Source organism: Brienomyrus brachyistius, chromosome 4 (assembly GCF_023856365.1).
Source record: "Brienomyrus brachyistius isolate T26 chromosome 4, BBRACH_0.4, whole genome shotgun sequence".
Taxonomy (NCBI): domain Eukaryota; kingdom Metazoa; phylum Chordata; class Actinopteri; order Osteoglossiformes; family Mormyridae; genus Brienomyrus; species Brienomyrus brachyistius.
The window spans coordinates 16,742,025-16,761,218 of NC_064536.1; the positions used below are offsets into that span (position 1 = coordinate 16,742,025).

Consider the following 19,194-nt stretch of genomic DNA (forward strand, 5'->3'; position numbering starts at 1 on the left):
TAATCCCCACCGTAGATGTCCATGAGTACCCGAAACCTTTGTTTGAATATACCCATTTAGTTTACATCTGCACCACCACGACAGGCTACAATATGAAGCCTGCGCCTCATGGCATAAAAATGTCCTTGAGAGGCTGGGCTGTGTCTGTATGATATAAAAAATAAATCCTGCCATCTTTACAAATCCCCCACGGTTGTTATTTCGCTCTCCCCGGGATCCAAAGAGCCTTGAAGTTTTAGTTTTGTTTCTCAACACAAAGCCGGGTTGTGAAACATGAAGAGTCTGGCCACGTTGGGGCGAAACATTCCTGAACTTTTACCGCACACAATAGCGGCAATTTATGATTATGAAAAGAGAAGTACTTCTCTTTCACAGACGATGCTCTCCGAAGATACCGTTTAAAAATCCTGCTGCACCTAATTAATGACCTTCTGCTGAGCAGAGGGAGGAGGGCATGTGCGTTTCCAGCAGTTTCAATACAAATTCAATAGCTTTTAGAATGCACCCACAAAAAAAACACACACATAAGCTAACAACATTCTCAGTAAATTTCCTACAAGACGTCCTTCAGTGTTGCACTAAATATGAAAGTGAGGACCCGATAAGGCATCCCTGCACACGGGGAAGCACAAAACCAAATGAGGGAGGAGAATAATGCAAAACAACTCGGTTTTATATGAGCTTGGAGAACATCGCCTCGGGTTCACATCCTGTTATTCAAACACAGGTTATGTACTGGTCCAATTTCCTCTCCTCTAATCACCGCCATACGCACCTGCGCCATGTGCTTACAGACTACCGCCCTCTCTCAGGATGATCGCCGAGATCGGCGTCATATGACGCTCCGATCGTACTTCACCTCAAGTGACTGCGAAACTGCTCAAGGATAAACTGTAAGAGACAACAGGCCATCACTCTCTCAGCATCTACAGAGGAATATTCCGGTCGAGTCGGTTGAGGTCCCTACCTCCGGTGACTCTTATTAACTAGCACATGTCTAAAACAATGTCCCTCATTCCACAGCCCCACCTGGACATGTGAGCCCCCCCCCCATACACACACACACACACACACACACACACACACACACACACACACACACACACACACACACACACACACACACACACACACACACAGAGTGTACAGAGAGGCCAAATTCAGTTGAAAGTCCACAAACTAACCTAGTTTCTAGAGGATTGTAGCGTTTGGATCATTGTTGCTAAATTCCTAAAAAGTACGGTGAAAAAAAAAACAAAAAACAAAAAACAGCTTCTGTGTAAATTTCAAAAAGCTTTGTATTCCTATTCAAAGCACACCCTGAAAGAGGCAGTTACTCGGGTAGGAGGGGAAAAACAATGTCAAGGGTACCCATGTCACCATTAAGGGAGAGAGTGACAATAACTTAGATCTGGAGTTTCACTGCACTGAAGTAATATAATTCACATGAAGTACACAGCTCTCGCTCTTTCACACATGCTACTGCCAGGTAACAGAATGCACTTAGCTATTAAATAATTCAGAATTATTTCGAAACTTTTAAAACGGCATGTCATATGCCATTATCTCAAGACTAATACCCATCTCCTAATGCATATCCTAGTGAAGGTCGCAGGGTAAACACTGCTATTTAGTCATCATTCAATGTACTATTTAAACGTTAGAAAAGCAGCACTGATATTTGCCCCCTAATAGAAACATCTTTATATACAGAATTAATGGCACCGAAATAAAACACACTTTCCTGTAACCTGTATCTGGCATGAACGAACTACACAGGCCTACATTGTAATTACAAAATAGCAGTAAGCAAAGGTTTGTTCTAAAGCAACAGGACACGTGGAAACTATGTGTAGGGCAATATTAGAGTATTCCGTTTCGATTTTACCAGACAGGATCGTTACATTATTTCACTATTAATCGCAAGGAAATTAGCATCGATCATCGACAAATCCCGTACGTAAATTGGAGAAAACCCACAGGTTACCTGACCCGGATCCGATACAGTGTGCCTTAAAAACAAGACACACATAGAAGGGCACAAATTGCATTCACTGATTTTGAAAAATGAATACGATACGGTTAAAATCACAAATGGAGAGTAGGCCTAGGCCTACAAGTGAACATTCGCAAAACGCATGCGAATACGGCAGAATTGCAGGTCACTCCAGATTGTGAATTTAATAATAGCAGTCTGTTTGTTAGAAATGTTTTGTGAAAGACAAAGCGCATTACCGGAAATATTTACTGCAAATTTGTACAGCAGTGGCGTTTGGATTCGCTGCCTAAATTCTGGCTATATCCTCGGCTTGGTGGTTACAATCTCACAGCAGCACCAATGCATCAGTCAAACCACAATTTATTCGCAAAATAGCGAAAGACACGCCACAAGCACTTCGAGTCTGTTTCCAATACAATAAAAAAGAAAAACGGGCTTTATAAACCGCTGATTTTTTTCCAAGGGCGTTTAAATGCCGCTAATACAGCGAGTTGCTTTTCCCACTACGGAAGGGAAAGGAAGCGGCAGCGAGGCGAGAAGAGAAACCCTAAAGGGAACATTACACAGGCCTGCAAACAAAGCTTAGTCATATTCAAAATATCACTTAGGAGAACCGCATCTAAACGCGCATTATTGTATTTTTATTTATGCAAACATTAAGTATAAAATGTATGTAAACAAAACCGCGTAGACTACAGCATACACTCGTTAATTTACGTTTGAAGTGGATAATTAAATGTGTATTTAAAAATACTTGCAGTCGGAAGGGCCGTAGATATTATGGTAAAACGGCTCTAAAATAACGTCACGCGTTCTGAAAAGGTTTCATTACACTTTGTGGGTAAACGTCTTACATCATAGCTTCTGGTTTTAAAAGCGACGATAATTTACTGCAAGTTACTGGGAAGCGCGCTGATTCATACCGTAAACAGATGCTAGAGCAGCGCACGCGCTCAGGCGGAGGGTTTAGCAATAATGTTTCAGGACAAAAACGGGCCGCGCCGCTGTACTACAGACCTGTGTTTTTCCTGCAGCGTGGCCATTATTTTTATTCATTCCCGTCAAATACTTCATTTGCGTCGTTCTGCTAAACGCGCACGTTTGACCAATTAACAGCAGTCTTTTTTATTCTATTTGGGCGTTAGGAAAACGCGAAATAAAGTTTTGAATTCTTAATCTAAATCCATATACAATAAAATATATATATGTATTTTTTATTATATATAAAATGTTTATTATATATAAAATCCATATATAATAAAAATCATCTCTATATCCACAACCAGCAACAATGTACGACCAACCAGGGAAACAGAACACAAGGCATTAAATAAATGGCCTATTGTTTTTTTACTCAAAATAAAATCGCATAGGCTAAATAACCGTCTGAAAGTGTGCCCAATAAACAAATTCACCATCATGTACGCTAAGTAAACAATAAGGGCAAATACCGAAACTACTACTCGTGAATAATAAATCATTATCGTCATAATTGTTATTATTTTATAGACAGTAGTCGATTCAAAAGGTACTGCAAGGCTAAAGCTCCACCTAGAGGGAACACCTAAACCCTGGGACGTCAGTGGGTATAAATCAGACTTTTTGAATCATATCGAATGCCTGACGATCTGGTCGTGCAGTCCACCCCCATTCTTTGTTCCTCTTCATTCACTTTGCTCAATAGGGCCTAAAAGCTGGCTCCCTTCCCCTACACTCCATTACGCGCACTCACCCCGCGCCACTCCCTCCACACCACTGCCATCTAGTGGCTACCTGGCGGTCACCGCTCCACGCTGCAGGAGCGCGCGGCCGACCGGCCGATGTGTGCACAATTTAAAATCGACAATTACCATTACACGCGCTACTTACACTTACCATGATGGGGGAACACCAACACAGTTGTCTGATTAAACGGTGCTATATATGTAAAAAGAGTAAAATAAAAAAAGAACGTGATTCGATTACATGTGCAAATGGTGCTTCTTAAAGAACAAGTAGGAATTAGGTTGACATAATGTGCACATAATGGATAAAAATGCATCACAAGGATTTTTTTCCCTCCCCTTTATAATCCTCTATAATTCTTGATTACTGCAAGCATACAGCAATTCTCGTTTTTAAGTTTATGGGCTCCTCTTTTAAGTTATGGTAGCGGCAGTACAGCGAACATCAAGTAATTCATGTTTCCCAACTGTACAACATCGTGCTTGGCAGCGTCTGTGACAAACTGCCTGACAGCAACTGCTACTACTGACGCGCAGGGATGAGACAGTACTGAGGCCCTTAAAAGGCTGAGCACCTCCGCTGATTAGGCAGCGGGGACAAACAAATTTGAGAGTGGAAACCGGGGGCAGCGCGGCTCCATGGGGGAGCTTTGGGTTTGATGCCCAGGCCCAGCCTCATACTAGACTTTGGCTTGTTGTTACTGGTGGATAACCTGCAGGAGTCCATACATACCTTAAATAATTGCAATGTAGTCAGTCTGGGGGATAATAAATATTTTTTAAATGGTCCGTGTGAAACTACTGAGCGATGCATGTAGCACGCAAGCAGTCATTCAGGAAGTGACGCATTTACTTCCATCGCTTAACTGGGAGACCCCCCCCTGGGACAGCGGTCGAACAACAGCAAAGTGCCATACATAGGTAGAACAATATAAATTCTTAACAAGGCATCCATATTTAGTCAGTTTTATCTGCTAATTAACCTTCTACTAAATGCATGTGAAATGTATTGAGATAAGTGTTGGTGGACGAATTAAGTTGATTGTTACTTTAACAGGCAGAAACCAATAAACTTAAGAATTGACTGTTAATGCAGGAATTAATTTTATTTAGGATTTATTTATTAGATGTATAGGAAAAGAGCAGCGCTGTACTAACAAAGTAACTGATTACAACAGTCCAAGGAAACAATTATCCTATGATTGGAAAAGGTTTAAATTCTGTCCACATAAATTTTGCTTTTGTTTTTCTTCCCCAAGATTAGTCAATTATAGGCTAAAGGAGATCTACGCGGCTGCTGAGAAACAAAACAACCTCCCACAGAATAGAACCAGGGCTGCTTCTTATGACTGGTTACCCTCCTATACAACAGCTGAGACCAAAAGAGGCAGAGTGCCTGTAGAGGGCAAATTCATACTGCCAGTTGGCTGCAACACAGGCCCTCTGTCGCCTTCCCTGCCTCACTCTCTCTCACACACACACACACAGCAGTGGTGCAGGCCTGCCTCCCCTGAGGGAGACTACCGGGTAGCATTGTGCACGCATAGAAGACACACATCACATACTCGCTGTTCATTACTTATTACCTGAACGGACACCCAGACTAAAAGTAACTTCCAAATCTCCAGCTTCCCCCCCACAAGTCCTCAGTTATGTGCCCACATACCATATTAGAAGTCTGTCTTTCTCATAAGAGCTCTTGCACAGTGTCTTATTACACCTTCATTGGTGTTGTTTTTAGGTGTTGTTTATTTTACACTCGTGTGAGCCGTTTGCTCGTTAACAAATAAACAGCTTGGCCACAGGAGGAGGCCACGAGAGGGAGACCACAGGAGGACGCCAGGAGATGGAGGCCCATGGGCCTGTGGCTCTTGCTGGGCTGCCCCATGGGGGCAAGAGGTGGGGTGTAAAAACAGCACAGTCCTCCAAACCTCACTAATAAAGTCTTTAGTACTCACTGGATGGAACAACAAAGAGTCTCGTAAAACTGGGGAGGTCAAGCAATTACCAACATCAGGAACGGTGGGGGGGGGGGGGGGGGGGGGGAGGGGTTAACTCCTGAAAATATTACTGCGGCCACGAGAAAAATGAGAAAGCGGTAGCGGCTGGGACCAGGACGCAAAACTGCATCCCAGCAGCGGACTGTGAGCACGGTGGGCCAGGCGGCCTCCTCTCTCTGTCAGCGACTGGGACCCCAGCTGGCGGGAGATTAGCGGACTTCAGGCAGACTGGCAGCGGACTTTATGCAAAAGGGCCGATCGTGAAAGAGCAGGCGCATGTCCAGGTTCCGCAAAAATCGGAATGCAACAGTGTCAAATTCCTACGTTCTCCTCTAGAGTACCACTCAGTCAAAATGCAAAAAACCATGCCCATTTCTCAGACCCTAGGCACGAAATATTCCCAAATGACTACCGAGGGTTCCTGTGGGTGACTGACACACAACACTGAGGTAATTCTATTCAGCACCAGACGACTTTCTATCTAACTTGAAAATTGTATTGTGTACGTTGAACAATAGGGTATGGAGGTTAACATTTTGCACTCTAATACCCAACTTGACACAAACTCCTCAGTGTTATAAAAACATGAAAAGACGACGACATAATGGCTCACTGGGAATTTTATGAAACTGCCAACTTCCTGCCGTGTAGATCAAGGCCAGGGACAAAAACAGAAATGCTAATTTAATTACCTGCAGATATTAAGTAATGCCACAATACTACAACATTTGCGGTGACCGGTAAATTAGTTAAATATTCATATATTGATAAATTACTGTGCATACGTTATACGATCATCGTTCACAACAGCAAAACAATAGCAGAAAAAAATCTGCATACCCTGCGTGGCTGACCAAAGGAGACGACGCACAGCAAGCACAGCAGGAACAAGTCAGTTATTCGAGAAATAACAAAAAAAATCATTAAAACATCTTACAACAACATACTTCAGTGCTGTCCCAACACCACTGCCCTCCATTGAAAATGCACAAGCTAAAGAACAAGATATAACTTTCATCAGGAAAAGTACTACTCATCCCTTACTTGTATTCAAAAACAAAAAGGCCGACATTTAACATAATGACAATGTAAAAAGTACTAGTTCAAAAACAATGCATTATTTTTGCAGAAAAAAAAACTAGGATATTGCACCATGTGCACATATCTTGGTTTTTTGTACACACACATACACTTTCTAGCTGATACATATACTATTAAGTGCTAAATACAAGAGAACTAAATAACGCAATTATTTACATTACCCATGGATAAACTTCATCTGAAAGATTCTGAGAAACAGTATAGAAAAACAAGTTAACTGCCGTTGAACTACAACAAAAACCTACTAGTAAAAATACTAGTTACACCACATAATTACAGAATATGTTGCACACAATCTAGATATTGTAGGGCTCACCAATACCTTGCAAAGAAGCTAAAATATATTCAAGCACACACAAAACTTAGCGATCCAAATGTTGCTAATTTGGGTAGGCCTGGCCAACTGATCCGTGTCTTAAAACAAGTAAAATAATGCACTCTGAGAACAAGTTCTTCCTAAATTACTACTACATAAACATAAGGAGGGCCATCCATCTTGGCAGACCAAAGGTTAATAACCATGATGGGGCATCATACCCGAAACGACGCAAATCCTCACGATGTTTATGTTGTGTGACGGTACCGTGTCGCCATGACAACAGAAAGAGGTGGGCTCCTCTGGAATATAGGCTTAGCACAACTAATCAAGAATAAAAAAAAGCCTCTTTCTGGTGCCAGGGCTAAACGCACACAACAATTAGGACTATAAACGTTTTCAAACTACTCTGGAAACAAATCAGAACTGCATAAGTTCCTTGTCTGAGAAAACATTCCTAACAACCAAGCAGAAAGACGGCAATTTGATTTATTATTTGGCATACATGATTAAACAGAATTTCTCTTTACATCATTTGCAATTTGGTTATCTGATTATACCGTGTGCCAGTTATTTAACTGAACATTAAGATGTAATCACTCACGTAAAGTATTTCTAAACAATCATGAACCATCCCCCAAACACCTAAAAGGGGTCAGGATATTAAACACGAAAGTCACAGATCTGGCCTATTTCACGTGACAAGAGAAGGTTACCAGTGCCTCAGTATTACACACACAAAGTGCATGGATGTGCATTATTTTAGCCCAATTAGAAGCTCTCCCTCTCCAGCTGGGTGTAGACTCTCTGAATTCATTATCTTAGTAAACTTCGAACAAATGAGACACTGCAGATAGTGCGAATATGAAAGAATATGGCATAATGAGGACTTAATGACAATTCACAAGTGCAGTTTGGCCAGCAATTAACTCAGCCTAATGAAGTGTACATTTTAAACGAGTGTCACACTAACAGGAATTAATACAGCTGTAGCGAAACGCTAGGTTTATACATAAGCTATGACCTTCGAACAATCAGTAAATAACTGCCAACAATTCAAAATGGTCAATAAAAAAAGGAAATTGTAGAAAATTCACGCACTTTTACAATTTCTGTAGGTTCATATTTACACCGAAACCACATCTAGAACAATGAATGTTTTATAGCAGTAATCATGTGTGCATATTAAAAATACGTCTGCACATCCTGAAAAGTTCAGACAATTTTCTTTTGGTAATGCCAGGAATTCCAGGCTCGCGGTGAGGACTCTTTCACAGAGAAATTTCAATACGTTACACTACTAATTTTAAAGTAAATGGGATGTAGTTCTACCTTTATGGTGCTATTGGGCAGACTACTTACAGTTCATCACAGGGTATAAGGCTATAAGTACATCTGCCTGACAAGAGCTTTGATTAACATTGATATCGGTGAAATTCATTCAAATTCTAAAATTTCAAGACGCGTGGTCCATTTCAATTTGCAAGATACAGGTAAATATTCAATATCTGCAGTCTTGTAAAGAAACGGACTTTAGTCAAAGGAAAACACACAACATGAACACGTTGCACAAAGCCAAGTGGGATGCGAGAAAGAGAGAAAAGGACACGTCAGTAGTTGCTGTGAACTGACCACAGGGCTCTGGGTGCTGGCTAGGCCTCAGCCGGGATCTTTCCTGAAAACTCAGCCCACCGTCGAGGCTTCGCAATATGGGTCGACAGCCCATTGCCCGCCCTTGCCATGTTTCAAACGACAAGCAAGAAACCTACAGACTTGCCAACCCGAATAGCTACGTCTTCACACATAAGACCACCTCCGGACCAAGCGAAAACGAAACCAATAATCTGAGTGACATAATCTTCAGTAAATCACACGTCACCCGCGCCCAATATAACAAGATATACATAAAAAAAAAATATCCGGACCGATTATTAAGCCATACTTCATTTGTTGTCAAATTCATTTTTTGCAACATGAATCACCGTGCATTAGAGGAAGAGAAGCGAGCGTTAAGACTGCGTAAATGCGCCGTTTACATGACACATCTTTAGGGAGTGATTAAGGAAAAGCAGCGCCTACCTGTTCCACAGATAAGAATTCATAAAAAGTCTGAGGAATTTCCTCCACTAAGTCATAGAGCTCCCAGTCGGCGTCCCAGGCAAGCGTACACGCCGGCAGTGTAACGAAAAGGAAGGCGGCGAGCACTACTGCTGGTGCCCAAAACGAAGCCATCCTCGCCCGTTTTGTCGCTTTTTACTTCGGCGCCGGTTTCCATCCACCAGTGGGTACGAACCAGGCGAATATTACAGTCCGAGGATTCTTTTCTTTAGGCTGAATGTTGTAAATCCGTCCCAGGCAAACGTGGCCACCGCTTCCCTGGTTTATCTTAAAGGAGCCGCCGCGTGTCAGAGCTTCCCCTACCCGAGGCATCCTACGTCCATCCTGGGCTACGCCGTGCGCCGTTATAGGACTAATGTCTGCGTTCTTAACATGAAGCGAAAAATAACATACGAACGGCACGATGCCGTCCACTTTCATTCTCACCCAAAGGTAATACAGAATAAGGTCTTCAAGTTAGTATTCAAGAAATATTAATAGGCAATTACACCCAGGCTGCGTCCGCTCGCTAACGAATAGGTTATTTGGATATTTTGAATTGCCTCACTTTAATTCCTACGTAAAATAAAACATATTTCAGCTATAATTATAACTCGTTTTTTTCATATTTTACGGATGCGAAACAATAATATAGACTAGCAATCACATTTGAGCGTGGGAGCATCCTTCACTACATAAACTAATACTATTAATCGAAATATCAAGAAAAACCCAATTGTAACTATATCAATAAAAAAAATCCATGCATTGTATATTTTATAATTCAGGACCCTCCACATTTTATATAGGCTAACTTCAACCTGAAATATCTGGCAATGTATGGGTCACCTAAATAAAAGTAAAATACTTTCTCACGGCGTACTTCAGCGTACATTAGGAGTGAAGCAGCACAGCGGAAATGCGTCTTCTCGAAGACTGCTTGTTTAAAGAGTGCTGATTGGTCGGGAAGGATTCTCACTTCGTATTCGCCTTTTCTTCTAAATATTCCCAACATTGATGTAATCTATGCCCGTTATAGTTCTCATGCCTTAAAGAGCAATCTGTCGTCTCTACTGTCAGAGTTGCCTGTGGGAAACACTGCAGTTACATCCTACACCTCGTTCACATTTGACAAACAGAGACTATGTTTTTTTTCTCTATTCGGGTAGATAGAGCTGATGTTGCAGCTATTTCCTGGCAGCTATACACTCTTAAAATGCAAAGATAAAGCATGCATGTGTGATTAAATATAGGTTTGGCTGGACAACATACAGTCCAATGCAGCATAGGTGTGTAATTTTTAGGTGGCTTAGCAATTAGAGTGTTACTATATAGATATAAATTTGATTACTAGGTCAATCTTGTTTGCTTCAGCATTTTGCTTGCCTTTTATCTAAAGAAAAAGGGTTTTATGTTTACTTTTAAGCTGTTGCAAAATCGTGTGGATTCACCCTGTTCAGGGTCCATTTTGTGTGTGTGTCTATGTGTGTGTGTGTGTGTGTGTGTGTGTGTGTGTGTGTGTGTGTGTGTGTGTGTGTGTGTAAAACCTTGTAACATGTGGCCTGGGATAGGCGTGAGACCCTTCTGCAACTCTGTCCAGGAAGAGAGGCTGGAAAATTGATGGATAAATGGAAGTATATTGTATATATTATATTGAACTTACATTGACTGGGGGAAAAAGTGAGTCACTCTTGGGTTATTTAAAAACTCCACCAAGAAGTTATGTGTGCTTTATATGACAAAACCTTTGGATGATAACATAGCAATTAAATTAATCCATCCATCCAGTCTAAGCAGGGATGCCCAGACCTCCTTCTCCTCCAGCTCCACCATGGCGTTTACAGGCCAGCCCAGAGATATAATCTCTCAGCATGTTCTGGGTCTGCCCCTGTTGGACATACCTGAAACACCTCCCCAGGGAGTCGTCCAGGGGCATCCAACCACCCCAACTGGCTCCTTTAGTAGAGGACGAGCAACAGCTCTACTTTGAGCCACTCCCAAATGTCCCTAGCTCCTCACCCTAAGGCTGAGCCCAGAAACTCTGAGGAGGAAACTCATTTCTGCAACTTGTATTCTCGATCTCATTCTTTCGGTCACTTCCCAGAGCTCCTGACCATAGCTGAGGGTAGGAACGTAGATCGACTGGTACATTGAAAGCCTTGCCTCCCGGCTCAGCTCCCACTTTACCACAACAGAACGGTGCAGTATCTGCATTACTGCCGACGCTGCACCAATCCATCTGTCGATCTCTTGCTTCCTTCTTCCCTCACTTGTGAACAAGACCCCAAACTTAAACTCCTCCACTTGAAGCAACAACTCATCCTCCATTAGAAGAGGGGAATCCACCCTTTTCCATTCGAGAACCATGACGTCCGACTGGGAGGTGCTGATCCTCATCCCAGCTGCCTCACACTAAGCTGAAAACTGCCCCAGTGTATGCTGTAGGTCACACCCCGATGATGCCAACAAGACCATATCATCTGAAAAAACCAAGAGACGATCTTGAGGCTCCCGAAATGGAGCCTCTCCGCCCCTTGGCTACGCCTAGAAGTTCTGTCCATAAATGTTGTGAAAATAATCGGTGACAATGGGCAGCCCTGGCAGAGTTCAACACCCACCAGGAATAATTCTGACTTAATGCTGGAAATACAAACCAACCTCTTGCTACATTTGTATAGGGACCTGATGACCTGCAACAATGGACCCCCCACAGGACACCCCAAGGGACACGATCATATGCCTTTTTCAAGTCCACAAAACACATGTTGACTGGATGGCCAAACTCCCATGAACCCTCCAGTATCCCTGTGAAAGTAAAGAGCTGGTCCAGCGTTCCACAACTAGTACAGAATCCACATTGTTTTTCTTGGATCTGAGGTTCTACCAGTCTGCCAATCCAAAGGCACTGTCCCCAGCATACATGCAATGCGATGCTGTTGCAGGCGTGTCAGCCAAGTTAGCCCAACAACATCAAGAGCTTTTAAGAATTCAGGACAAATGTTATCCAACCCCAGAGCCTGACTACTTCAGTGACATCAGCCCAAGAGATGTTCAAGTCCCCCTCTATGTCTTTCAGCTCTACTTCTTCCAATTAAGGTGTATCAGTGGGATTCAGGGGGTCATAAAAATACTACTTCCACCGTCTGACCGATCCCCATTTGAGGTCAACAGTTCACCATCCTGCTGTAAACAGCATGTGCAAAGCCTTACTTTCCCCTCCTGAGTTGCCTGACAGTTTGTCAGAATCTCTTTGATGCCACCGAAAGTCCTCCATGGCCTTACTAATCTCCTCCCACACCTTAGTTTTTGCTTTAGCAACTGCCAAAGCTGCTTTCTGCTTGGCTTGCCGGTACCTTTCAGCTGTTACTGAAGTCCCACAAGCCAACCAAGCTCTTTAACCTAACGGTTCCCTTTACTGCTGGGATCCATCACTGGGTTTGGGGATCGCCAAGACAACAGGCATCAAGAACCTTATGACCACAGCTCTTCACAGCCACCACAACAATGGAGTTCCAGAACATGCCCCATTCAGGCTCTATGTCCCCTGACTCTCTTAGGATGCACGAGAAGTTCTGCTGTAGATGAGAGTTGAAGATCTCCCGGACAAGCGCCTCTGGCAGATGCTCCCAGCATAGCCTCGTTTTGCATTTGGGTCTACCAGGTCTATCTGGCATCTTCCCCTGGCATCATATCTAACTCGCCACCAGATGGTTATCACTTGACAGCTCAGCTCCACTCTTCTCCAGTTCCATAGCCCGAACTGTGTGTTGAGGTAAGCTTGACTATATCTAGTTGGTATCTGTCTACCTCCCGCACCAGCTCAGGCTCCTTTCCCAGCAGAGAGGTTACATTCCATGTATGTAAAGCTAGTTTGGTAGCTGACGTTGAGGCCCCTGCCTTCGACTGCCACCCAATCTACATTGCCCTGACTCCAATGGCTCCCCCTGCAGGTGGTGGGCTTACAGGAGGGATGACCCATGTTACTCCTTTGGGGTATGCTTAGATGTACTCCTGGACAAGGCCCCAGTCTCCCCGGTCCGGGGTCGGGTGACATGGTCTCTTATATTGCTCATCATGAGAGTTTTCTGGATCACACTTAGTCTGGCCGTTCACCTAGGACTAATTTACCTTGGGAGACCCTACTTGGGGCAATTGCCCCCAACAACATAGCTCCTAGGAACATTGAGGCACACAAACCCCTCCACCACGTTAAGGTGACGATTCATGAAGGGACAATTAAATTAAATATTTCATAATCTACAAGAATACTTCAAAATGATTTTGAGTGAATTAAATATGAAAGGACACACCTATGTATTATAATTTGACAAACTTAATTGCGTTCATTTTCTTTTACAGATTTTTCTGCTATTCTGTGACAAGTAAGATTCCAATTATTTTCAGGCTTGATCATGTTTTAGTGGAGTGTTTGTGTGGTGCATAGTCAATTATTTGTTTTACACCATAAAACACACCCAAGCTACAGTACTGGAAGAACTGTATTTTGGGTCATGGGGCAAAAATGGACCATGTCCCCCTACCCCCTTTCCAAATTCACACCTTGGGCCTGCCTATGCCAGTTGCAGCAGTTGCTGATGATGAAATTCAAGTAGCCTAGAAATACTGTACCCATCAAGCACTGCAGTAGTTAACAAATTCCACAAACATGCTTTTTTCATTAAATACATGCCTTGACAACATAGTTTAACTACGAAGCATTACAAACTGTTGCATTTTCAAATCATTTTTAAGTATTGTACCAATATTTTTTCTTGTGTGTGTGTGTGTGTGTGTGTGTGTGTGTGTGTGTGTATGTTGACTCCCACCATAATTAGTTTGTATACATACAAATGAGAGATATAGAATCAGCGTGTCAAAAGCTAAACATACCATTAAAACTTCTATATTTATATACGTTTCGCTTGTTGGTCTATGACTCCTTTGATCGTAATAAATTACAATCAAGTTGAAATACTAGCATTTGTGAAATTATATATTATAACCGGTGCTTTCGAGTCGCATGACTGTTCACATTAATGATTTCGATTTTTGCTTATGCATGTTCATATACGAACATATAGCGATGCTGTCATTTTAATGTTTTTTTTTCCCCATCTGTCCATCTTCCGTGCCGTTTATCAGTACAGTGTCTAGATGAGTCTGACTCCTGTCCCAGGATCGAGAGGGGTGCACAACGTAATAATTTAAATACAATGGTGTGTTTATTGGGGAAATGAATGAAGCCAAATTAATACTGGGGAGGGGAACGTGCCCTCCTGTTTCGTACCCTTTTGCAACGAACCACCTACACAAAAGTTCTAGCGCCTTCGTTTTTGTTAATGCCATATTTGTGTATTTATATTGTCAAGGTTACCGTGCAACGTATTACTAACACTAGAATGAGAATTAAATACTCTTGTTTATTAAATGAGCATATGTAGTTAGTTACTTTCGTTGATGATTTTGTGAAAATTGAACTGTATCGCTTCATTCAATAGTATTTAACGGATGACCAAAGGGTGGCATGTCGTCAATACCGTATTACAGATGGAAAGTCAGATTACGTTACTGCGACGGTAATGAGGCTGACTTTTCGTAGGCTACACTCTAAGAACAAAGGGTATAAATTTGTACCTTTGTTTGTAACTGGCGCAGTACCCCTGTAATTGCATGTACCTGTTAAGGTACAGAAATGGAGTCCGAGGAACCTCCCAAAGGTACAAACAGCGTTAATGTACCATTAATGGTACAGAAATGTTCCTCAGAGTCCATTTCTGTATCTTAAAATGTACATTTACCTTCAGCTAATGGTACATTTGGCAGAGCCTTGAGGGTAGAGCCCCAGTGACAAGCAAAGGTACAAATATTTGCCCTTTCTCTGAGTGTGATACTCCAAATAGTTCATCCATAATAAAAAGACCGTAAGCAATTGGTCAGTGTGAACAATTTTAACTTTAAATTACAATCGTATATAATATAGTTTTTAAAACCAATAACTTGCTTTACGTTTGAAGTTATTTACATTTTATATATAGAAAATGGATGATGGATGGATGGATGGATGGATGGATGGATGGATGGATTGAAAAAAAAACACTGAAGTGAGTGTGATTGGGATGTGTGATGGGTTGGTGCCCCATCCTGGGTTACTCCCTGCCTAGCGCCCGTAGCTTCTGGGATAGGCTCCGGACCCCCGCGACCCTGCATATAACGGGGGGGGGGGTATGGAAAGTGAATGGATTAATGAATGAATGAGTGAATGATAACAGAGATCGTTGAGTTTTGAGTTGTTTGCAGCCAAAACTCGTGATTTTTTGTGAAATACGTACTAAAAAAAAGTTATTAAAGAATCATCACTACGTGGCACACCTTGCCTGCCTATATATATATGTTGGTGACCGAGCTAGTGTAATCACTTGCAATTCATTAGTTCATCAGAAAATTCGTCTCATTCACTGCCAAACTGATCTGATTTGCTGCTGACAGCACTGCCCCGATCTCGCGTTTCTAATAAGATCTTTGTTAAATATACAAACAACGTTCCGATACAGCCAAATAATGCAGCAAATGTCTCTGCTCTAAAGCGATATACATTCAATCACGTTTAATTAACGATGTTTTGTTCTGCTGCAAGAAACTACTAATTTGCTGTCCATTCAAACCTTCTGAGTGCTGATTTTAATGACACATACAGTCTTCCCCTTGGTCTGTCTACAATTAGTTTGCCTTGTACATCTACTTTTAAGAGCTATACCAAAACAAGAAGTTCAATGACATCGGTCAACTTCCCTGAAACCCCGATCGTTCTCTTAATGTGGCATTAATGAAAATCACAAATAAATCTATTTTCATAAATGTGTAAATGGGTAACACATTACATACTTTTGTGGGTAGTCGTCTTAGAAGACTAATTCCTTAAGATGATTGAAAGCCTATAAAAGCAAGTTACTTTTAAAGTTAAAAAGGTAATGTATAGCGGAGCTGACTTAAATAGGGATACATAAATAAAAATGATAAATATAACGACATAAGTCAGGGGGTTGAAAGAGGAACTTCCAAACTTTTGAAAAATTTATATCGAATCACTGGGGATGATTTACATTCACTGGAGATAGATAGCGGATTTCAATCAAACTAATCTATTACCGGTGAACTAGCCGTGGTCCATGCGGCTGCCACCGACTAACCAGCTGCGCGTCACTGTAGCGCATAAGTGGGACTGACATGTGCCTTAAATTCAAAGTCTTTAAGACATTCCAGTTTATGTTACATGCACCATGAATCGTATCCCTTTATTTCTGTTATGCAGAGCATTTCATTGCGAATGTATATCGAATTGTCTCCTGATAAACAGGTGTGTTCAGCTGCGTAATAGCCTATGTTAAAACTCGGTGTTTCCTATAAATCTCGCAGTTTCCTTTCCCTTTTACAGTTTGTACGGAACTATTAGCCATGACAGCAAATAAAATGAAATGCGCATATCATTACGTAACATAACCATGCATATATCCATTCCTACAACAAATACAAGAACAGTTATTAAACTTTTCAAAGCGTTTTCTCCCTTCAAAGGGATTTAATTCCTCTTCGATGATTAATGATTCTATGTGTTTCACTTTTCTGAAACTTTATCTGGTGTTTGTTATAGATTTTCTTTAGAGAGCCATGGTTTTGTTTAAAACAACTAAATGGCATATATTTTAAACTCGGTCTTTCAGTAAATCAGAAAGGTGCTTCGCATATTTGGTAAATAACAACCACGTATGCATGTGTTGTTCTTGTGTCAAAAATAGGCCTGCATTTCTCGGAGAAACTGCGCATAAGTAAATGGATTACACCGGTTCTTTGATAATCATTTCCTAAATAAATTAATATATTTAAACACTGGCACAATTACAAATATGATTTTGTATGTGTGATTACTGGTTGCCTATAGCTTGCGTGTTTAAAAATAGCCCTGCAATACGTGTTTCTTCTCTTATGACTTAGCAGTTTAAAATAAGTTCCAGGTGTCGTTACACGAGATGTCTATATATAAATGGAATGAAATTGTAGCCAAAACTGAAAAGCCGGCTTCAGCTTTATTTTTAAGTATAAAACTCCTGCATGTTCTTTAGAGTAATAAGGATATGGGGCGGCACAGTCACTCAATGTGTGGTGCTGTTGCCTCGGCCCGTTTGGGTATGGGTTAGAATCCTGCCTTCTCCCCGTGTGTACGGAGTTTGCTGGCTTCCCCTGTATCGCGCAAGTTTCCGCTTGCCCGATTAGATTACTAGTCGATATCCTTAAATTGGTCACAGAGAGTAGTTTTGTGTCCGATGATACATGCCTGTTAACACCCCAACTTCCCCGGATTTCACCAGATTTTCCACCCGTACTCCCGATTTACCAGCCACCCCCCCAAGCCAAAACTTACGAACTTTACGTAGAATTCACGTATGTTCGATTCGTTGATCGTAACCACCGCCCGCCAGATATGCTGGGATGCAGTTAGGAGTAGCCTTATGCTGCCCCTCCTCCGACGAAGAGATGGGATTGGATGACAATAAGACCGAGGTTAAACAATTAATACTAACAAAATACTTAGCATTTTCTATCATGGAAAATTTCCACTTTCAAAGAAAGGGGAAATCACAGATGACTCAATCAAAGAGCAAATGACGCGGCATCTATAAGTAGAGTGTAGACTACCCCAAAATTTAGATAAGAATTTTAATGAGATAATGGTTGGCAATATAATTCACGACATATATCTATGCACAAAATACTGTATTTATTACATGCCTTGCATTTATTCCTCTCTGTTGTATCTTGTATATTGTATTTATTTTCTGTCTGCGTTATGCCCTAATTGCTAGTTATTCACTGCCGTGATGCCACCAACTGCAGCAACTGTCGCAAAAAATCCACCGGATTTGGCCGTGAGGCAATAAAGATTCGGTTTAATCAATTACTGGTAAACGTAAAAACCAAGATGACATGGATAGCTTATATTTTTACTCGTGTTTAATTTTACACCGACAATGTGTCTGAGAAAGAAAACCAAGCTGGGCATTTGAACTGGCTAACCGTTGGATAATTTACATGAACGCCTGCTAGCTCTACTCTGCGCACGGCGTTTCCTAATATATGCAGTGTTACGAAGAACAAATAGAGTATTATACTTGTTTTTGAAATGTAAGCCAATGAATGCATCTGTTTGATTGTTTCATTAAACTGAAAGCTTTTTAGAAATTGTTGAGAAATTTTGTCTTCTTAAAGACATTTTACTGTTAAAGTAGAAAACATGACGGGGCCACTAGCGGTTCACGAGCGGTTGAGTCCTCATATTTGTACTTCGCATCTTAAGCTCTTAAGGAAGCTCGTAAATATAACATGACTCGAATCAGCATCCGAGAGACCGCATAAAAAGAGACGATTAACTGAAGGGCTCCAAGTCGATGAGAACACTGCAGCTGACGAGACATATTTCAGAGGCTGTTTTGATTTCTTGTCAGAATCTCAACAGATTGCAATACAATTAACTAAAAATGACATCCCGCAGAGGAAAACAGCTATCATTTATTTTATATAACTACATTAAAAAATTGCGCTCTGTTTTGGCCCTGTTTTGAACGTGCCCGCTGGTTCTGCGAAGACGTAGTGAAGTGAAGGTGCTGGAGAATTCTCGAGCGCTCAGCCATTCGCCTCCCTGTCTGCGTGCGCGAGTGCCCGTAGGAAACTCAACTCGCCGTGCCACTCATCAAAAAAATTACCACAACCCAAGAAAAGGGATGTTCAGCTGTCACCCATTAATTGTTTATTTCAGTGGTATACAATGTAGTACTGTACGCCTTTCCCCCGGTAAATTCCAATAATTCACAGAAACTAAAATCTTTCGCTGTGATACGGCTGAGAATACGCAGACGCTAAGAACGCTCAGACGCAAGTACATTTAGCTTTACAGCAATGGGCGTG

The 19,194-nt window shown here is 41.7% G+C and overlaps 1 protein-coding gene across 1 annotated transcript in view; it reads right to left on the minus strand.

The window, feature by feature from the left end:
* Positions 1 to 10,149, minus strand: part of dnajc1 (DnaJ (Hsp40) homolog, subfamily C, member 1) — a 30,203-nt gene extending 20,054 nt beyond the window's left edge. The window contains exon 1 of the mRNA XM_049012642.1: positions 9,220 to 10,149. Coding sequence (XP_048868599.1) covers positions 9,220 to 9,372 — 153 coding nt within the window. The 5' untranslated portion in view covers positions 9,373 to 10,149. The remainder of the gene's footprint in view (positions 1 to 9,219) is intronic.
* Positions 10,150 to 19,194: the final 9,045 nt, after the last annotated feature.